This window comes from Trichechus manatus, unplaced genomic scaffold (assembly GCF_000243295.1).
Source record: "Trichechus manatus latirostris isolate Lorelei unplaced genomic scaffold, TriManLat1.0 scaffold00092, whole genome shotgun sequence".
In the NCBI taxonomy this organism is placed as follows: domain Eukaryota; kingdom Metazoa; phylum Chordata; class Mammalia; order Sirenia; family Trichechidae; genus Trichechus; species Trichechus manatus.
In genome coordinates, this window is record NW_004444028.1 from 4,492,255 (window position 1) to 4,499,560 (window position 7,306).

The window sequence follows — 7,306 nt, forward strand, 5'->3', positions numbered from 1 at the left end:
GGCCATGTTCTTACTATAGCGGGCCATGTTCTTACTTTAGCGGGCCATGTCCTTTCACTCCTTTATTCTTCTCATCAGGCTTGTCCTTTCCCTTTGCTTCTGGAAAACTCCTACTTATCCTTTAATCCTCAACTCACAGATCCTTCAAGACACTTCACCAGGCTCTGCTCATTTCAATCTGAAATGGCTCACGTGTTTTCACCTTTTAAAGCGACAGAGCACATCAGCCATAAGGTGGCGGTATAATGCCAGGAAATTGGCCACTTGAAGCAGGCCACCTTTTTGTGGTTTCAGTTTAATTTATATCCTGGCACTGACCTTGGATTGTGGAATTGTAGAGCAAGAAGGAACCAACTCCAGAGTTCGTTTGGTCTGGTTATTTTCCGGAACTGCTCCGCGAAGCCCTAGGAGTTTCTGGGAACTCCATCCTCTGTTTCAACCAGAAAAGCTCTTAGTTTTATTTGCTTTACAGCCAGGGCTTCTAATCTAGTCTAGTTCTCTCATCTTACAAATGGGATACTGGCGCCCAGAGGTGACTTGACAAAGGTAGTAGGGCAGGTTATGGGGAGGAACTCTGAAACCCATATTTTCTAGCACCATCAGTGGTCCCAGGCATTGTGATAGAAACTTGAGAAGAGAGAAGAGTTTGAAGCAAAGAGCATTCTTCTCTTGTCATTTTGATTCCTTTGCAAGTACTCTGTTGGCTATAAACTAATAACACAGAACATAATATATTTTCAAGTGTGTATGTTCTATATTCACCTAAAATTAGCTCTCTAAAGCTAAGGTCTGTGTTTTATTTTTCTCTCTTTATTTTCCATGTATGAATTTCTGCCTCCAGAACTCATTCATCTTCATCAAGCACTTACTGAGGGCCTGTCAAGTGCTTACACAGGGGTTCCATGACTGATCAAGTCTTGGTCCTTGCCTTTGGAAGAAAGCTGGCGGGAGAGAGGGAGAGACAGAATATAGATGGAGAATTTGCAACATAATGGGATAAGTCCAGAGAGCTGTGTGAACACAAAGGAGGAAGCAATGAACTTGAGTCTGAAGTTGCTGGCTTCTATTAGAGCACTCTTCTGCTTGGCTTCATTTGAAGCCTTCAGAAAGTACTCACTCATACATGTTATCGACAACTAAAGTTGTCTTCCAGAAAACAAATACTGTTGTGGGACGAGGTACAATGACATGTTTTCTTCTCAAAACAGAGGAGAAAGGAATTTCTAAAGTAAAGACTATGCTATTCATTTTTATTTTATCTTTGAATAAAGCCACCCAATGTGTCAGTTCTTTTCTCTGGTTGCCCTGTCCTCAGATTACTTTCTATGAAGACAAAAATTTCCAAGGCCGCCACTATGAATGTGACTGCGACTGTGCTGATTTCCACACGTACCTGAATCGCTGCAACTCCATTAGAGTGGAAGGAGGCACCTGGGCTGTGTACGAAAGGCCCAACTTTTCGGGGCACGTGTACATCTTACCTCGGGGCGAGTACCCGGAGTACCAGCGTTGGATGGGCCTCAATGACCGCCTGAGCTCCTGCAGAGCTATCCACCTGGTGAGAATGTGAGGCTTGTAGGCTCCCTCTCGCGCTTGCTCTCTCACTCCCTCGCTCTCTCCTCTTTGTTGCTCTTATGTGAAAGTGTTTTCTTAAGGGTTTTCCAAGTCTTAGTGTTGGCTACGGAGGCTTGAATAAAATCTTAGGGCAGGTCATCACAAGACCGATACACTGATGATTTCCATAGCCCTTTCTCTACCTCTGGAGTATTCTGAGGAATTTTTTTTCTCATTGAGAAAGTCAGATGTCTTAGTCAGCGCACGGTGGGGATGAGAGTTCAGATCATCTAGCTTTGAAGATAGTAGGTTCTGAGCCGTTCTGTTCTCTGAGTCCTTGACCTACTAGTTTCCATAATGGTTTGCTGTGCATTTCTTCCTATGTGTCTTCAGCCTAGTGGAGCCCATTATAAGCTTCAGATCTTTGAGAAAGGGGATTTCACCGGCCAGATGTACGAAACCACTCAAGACTGCCCTTCCACCATGGAGCAGTTTCACATGCGAGAGATCCACTCCTGTAAGGTGCTGGAGGGTGTCTGGATTTTCTATGAGCTGCCCAATTACCGTGGCAGGCAGTACCTCCTGGACAAGACAGAGTACCGGAAGCCCATCGACTGGGGCGCAGCATCCCCAGCCATTCAGTCTTTCCGCCGCATTGTGGAGTGATGATGCGGAAGGAGCCACATGCTTCTTCGTGGGGGCCAAATGCTGGCTGACCTTGTGGTCCAAATAGGCATCGTAAATAAAACAATGGGCTTTTGCATTCCACTGCTGACTGTAATGCCTCCTCTTCAGTACTTTTAGGACCAACAATGTAGCGCCTCCCCCCCACCCCCGGGCAGTTACACGAAGCATCGTTCTTCAGATCACCAGTCTAAATCTTTGTGCCAGACCAAGCGGGGCTGCATTAAAAGTGAGAAAATCAGAGAACCATGTGGTGGTTCTTGTCGCTTATGTTTTGCATGAATTCAACAGCTGTAATAAGAACAGCTGCCGTTTATCGAGTGCCTACATGATCCCATTTTCTATCCACAACAACCCCGTAAGAGAAGTGGTGGATCTGCATGGTACAAATCAGGAGACTGAGGCTCAGGTAAAAAACTTGCCCAAGTGCATCAGCTGATGAGTGGAGGAGCAGGGTTTGATCCAGGATATTTCTCCTTTCAAAGCCCTTGTTCTTTTCTCTCTATTTCCAACTCATTCATTCAACACACATCGGCTGAGGATCTGTGTGCATGATGTAAGTGCAAGACCCTGGCAGTTTTTCAAAAAGGAAAGGACAGGCCCCCTGAAGGTCTGATTGGGAGGCAGAGTACCTATCAAGAAGCACCAGTAGAAAGAGGGCCCTTACTTGAAAAATGTGGCACTATAGTCACCTAAAGTCTCTTGTCTAAGATCCAGACACTTCTGTGCCAGTTAATTCTTGACCTGAAGTTCAGTTTTTCTGTGAAAAGAAAGGCCACATTGAACAGTTTGTCCCCACTTCACAATAAGTAAAATGGGATTTTATCTAGTCTTACTTAATTTGAGTAACTCTTGAGGCTTTTACCTGTTTAATCTTCATGAGGAGAATGATGGAGGAAACACGGCGTCATCAAGAATACTTAGTGAGCGTCCGACTAAACCCGAACTATTCTGAATGCGCCACTGTTTAAAGGAGACAGCAAAACCCATGTCCTCTAGGAGCTTTTCCCAAAAACAACACATTAGAATCACTAAGGAGAGGGCTTGTTCAGGTGCACCAAAACCAAAAACCAAACCCCTTGCCGTTGAGTGGATTCCGACTCATAGCCACCCTCTAGGACAGAGCAGAACTGCCGCATAGGGTTTCCAAGGAGCGGCTGGTGGATTTGAATTGCCGACATTTTGATTAGCAGCCTAACACTTAACCACTACGCCACCAGGGCACACTCCCCTGCAAATATTTTTATTCATTTTCTTATCTTCCCCTGTCTTTTGTTGTTTTGTTTGTCTTGAGTGAGGGGCTTTGAGAAAATTGGGTGGAAGTCAAGCAGGGAGACACACAGGACTGAGGACAAGGAAGGGGAGACTGTGGGCTGTGCTGCCCAGAGCTCTGGCCGAGGGCTGCGTCTGGTCACCTGCCCTGGACCTTGTCACCCTACTGTGAGGCTGACTTTCCTTATCTCCAGAATGAAGGAGTTGAACCAAATGCTCTCTCAAGTCCTATCACCAAAAAAAACCCAAAAACCCATTGTCATAAACTCAATTCCGACTCATAGCGAACACTAATTCTTTGGAAGCCACAAGGAGGACCCCAAAGGACTATCTGATGACCAAAGACTATAGACACTTATTTTTTGAGGCACAGTTTCTAGAAGTGAGCTCAGAGATCCTGACCCATTTTTCGCTGAGGAAACTGAGGCCGTGGTAACAGAGTGAGTAGTTAGCGCCAGTCTCTTCTCGAGTATCAATGGCTGCCATGTTGCAATCCTCGGTGAGTCAGTCAGTCTGTTCCAAACAACCAGAGTAGCAATTTTGGCAGCAGGACAAGCAAACAAGAAGTGTCAGGATGATTAACCACAGTTGCAGAGAAACAAAAGATGGCTTTGGATAGATAAGCCAGAGTTGTCATTTTAGGATGTTACATGCCTCTTGATACATGCTCTGAGGCAGAAAGGTTGTCACCATTCTCCCCAGCTGCAGATGTGTCAATCACCTTGCACCTTAAAGGAGTTTTACGAGCAATTGATGTTAGAGGTCAAAACCATTTTATCTCTTCATCTATCAACCAATCCCAGCTCTTCCAGTAGAACATTCTGCTGTTGGAGCAAGAAGGGGGCACCCCATCCGTCAGCCACACCCAGAACAGCACCTGGGTTGTTATTGAGAGTTGTTTCTCCCTCTACCTGTTGTCGGCTTTTTTGCCCTGGAGTGGAAGCCCAAAGAAAATAGGGCAAGGGCGTACTGAGACCATTTTAGCCCAGTTCCCATCCAAAGGTTCATCTGAGACAAGCTGCTGCTTGAGTATTGCCCAAATGTGGAGCCTACTTCCTCAGAATGCATCATCAGGGGCTCCCATTTAAATGCCTCCAGGGTAGAGTGGCCAGATCAAAGACAGGACAGTATTAGTATATCCCAAGTAGCATAAGTATATCCGTAGCATTACACAGACTTACTAAGAAATTATTTGTCATTTGTCTTAAATTTAACGGGGCAGCCTGTATTTTTATTTGCTAAATTCAACAGCCCTGCTTTAGGGGCAAGGCAGTTTACACACAAGTGACCTGGGGGCTAAAACACAGACAGTGGTGTGAACTGTGGCCTCATAGGCCAGCACCACCCGCAGAAGGATATTTAAATATAATGAGAAAAAAAGAACACTGCAAGCCAACGAAACAGGTCTGCAGCTGAATTTGGCCTATGGACACCAGTTTCCAATCTTTGCTTGTCCAAGGGCTCCCAATATTGAAAGGTGTTTCCTTACATTGCACCCAAATCCGCTCCCTGTAGCTTTCGACCAGCAATACTCGTTCTGCTTTCCAACTATTTCTTCATCCACGAGACAGATTTTAGAGATTGAAAGGTCGCTCCAATTCGCCTCCATGCTCTGATTTCTAGGCCGAACAGCAGCTACTTCAGCGGTTTCTCTCCTGATGTGGTTGGTTCCCGGACTCCTCCCCAGCCTGCTCCTCTCCTCTGTGCGGATTGCCATCTACATTTTTCCCTGTCTTAGCTCTAGTCTGATCGGTGCAGACTACGACTGGAGGATTATGTTCCGTTCTTTGACCCTCTCTTCTTAGACTCAGACAACAGATTAAGTTCTAAGGAGACCCAGCTCTCTTTGTGCCCTTCCACCAGCCCTGATAAGGACCTGACTGTCCCTTCCTAAGAACCAACAAGGGCTAGCGAGTCCCCTTCTTCTCTGGGGAGTTAGGCATAAATGGATTCCAGTGCTGCCATTTCTACAGATTATGTGTAAGTCACAGAATCTAATACGTGTAGTTGTTGTTGTTAGGTGCTGTCAAGTCTATTCTGACTCATAGCAACCCTACGTACCACAAAACAAAACACTGCCCTGTCCTGCATCATCCTCACAATCCTTGTGATGCCTGAGCCCATTGTTGCAGCCACTGTGTCAATCCATCTCATTGAGGGTCTTCCTTTCTTTTGCTGACCCTCTACTTTACTAAGCGTGATGTCCTTCTCCAGGGACTGATCCCTCCTGATAATATGTCCAAAGTCTGTGAGACAAAGTCTTGCCATCCTCGCTTCTAAGGAGCGTTCCAGCTGTACTTCTTCCAAGACAGATTTGTTCTTTCTTCTGGCAGTCCATGGTATATTCAATATTCTTCACCAACACCATAATTCAAAGGCATCAGTTCTTCTTCCGTCTTCCTTATTCATCGTCCAGCTTTCACATGCATATGAAGCTACTGAAAATACCATGGCTTGAGTCAGTCAAGCGCACCTTAGTCCTTCTTAGCTTTTTAACACTTTGAAGAGGTCTTTTGCACCAGATTCGCCCAATGCAATACATAAAACTCTCAATTTCCTTACCTGCAAAACAAAGATAACACCTTCTTTGTGAGCATTAAAATGAGTTCATGTTTGAAAAGTACATAGCATGTACTTTACCACCCTGGTTACCATGATGGTACCGTTTCTTAGTATTAAAATACCTCTGTTACCAACTTTTTTGGTATTTTGTTCATTTTATTCTTTTACTTGTTTAGCATTTTCCTTCTCTTTCTATCCCCCAGTTGTTTTTAGAAAAGCATCTATGTTTTGGCAAATGCTTCCTAGTTGGAAAGAAATATATCAGAAACATCCAAACCATCCCACTGCCTTTAGAAAGAGCCAAATTTTCATTATCACAGGAGTCTGGCCTTCTCTTAGCTCTCTCATAAGCCTGTGGAGTTCTAGCGCCCAACAGTTTTCAAAGTCAGCAGGGTTGTCCCTAGAGTGCACACAAATCCCCCTTGTTGTCTAATTTCTACCCATTTCTTCTGTCTGTACCTCTCAGGAGATGCCAAAACAAACAAACAAAAAACCCAAACCCGTTGCCACTGAGTGGATTTCAGCTCATGGTGACCCATGTATGTCAAAGTAGAACTGTGCTCCACAGGGGTTTCAATGGCTGTTTTTTTGGAAGTAGATCACCAGACCTTTCTTCTGAGGCACTTCCGGGTAGACTCCAACCTCCAACCTTTCGGTGGCATTAATCATTTGCAGCACCTGGGGAGTCCTTAGCAGAGGGCAGTGAATCACCAAACTCTCCTCCCAGCACTTTGGCTGATCAGCCTCTGGCACACACCAGAGAGAAGGATCCCTTGGGGCCCTGACTTCAATGCTAGGGAAGCCTTTCTGTCCACAAGAGGCAGAGTCCACCTCTACCTCTTCTCTCAAGCCTCAGAGTTTAAAATCAGGAAATTTTAGAACTGGAGGTTCTGGAGGCTTTCCCTGATCATGCAACAAGTGGATGAGATAGGGCTTATGAAGCCCAGTTTACAGATGAGGAACGGGGACTCAGAAAGGCGAAATGACTTGTCCAAGGTCACATGGCTAATTAATCCTGGAGACGGTGGTAGAGCCCAGGTTGCTCTGGTTCCTAAGCCTGTGTTCCTTCCAGTGAACCATGTGATTTCTCTTCTCAGACTGCGAGAGACGGAACAGTGTCACCTTGTCAGCCACAGAATGAGCCATTTCTTTCTTTTTTTAAACACCTTTATTAAGATATAATTCGTATGCCATACAATCTACCCAAGGAAAGCATACAATTCCATGGTTTTTA

General features: G+C 45.2%; 1 protein-coding gene across 1 annotated transcript; it reads left to right on the forward strand.

Moving 5' to 3' along the window:
* Window positions 1–321: 321 nt before the first annotated feature.
* On the forward strand, window positions 322–2,322 carry CRYGS (crystallin gamma S). The gene is made up of 2 exons (XM_023736766.1): window positions 322–1,558; window positions 1,948–2,322. The coding sequence occupies exons 1-2, from the start codon at window positions 1,124–1,126 to the stop codon at window positions 2,218–2,220; spliced, it is 708 nt and encodes a 235-aa protein (XP_023592534.1). The 5' UTR covers window positions 322–1,123; the 3' UTR covers window positions 2,221–2,322.
* The last annotated feature ends 4,984 nt before the right edge of the window (window positions 2,323–7,306 follow it).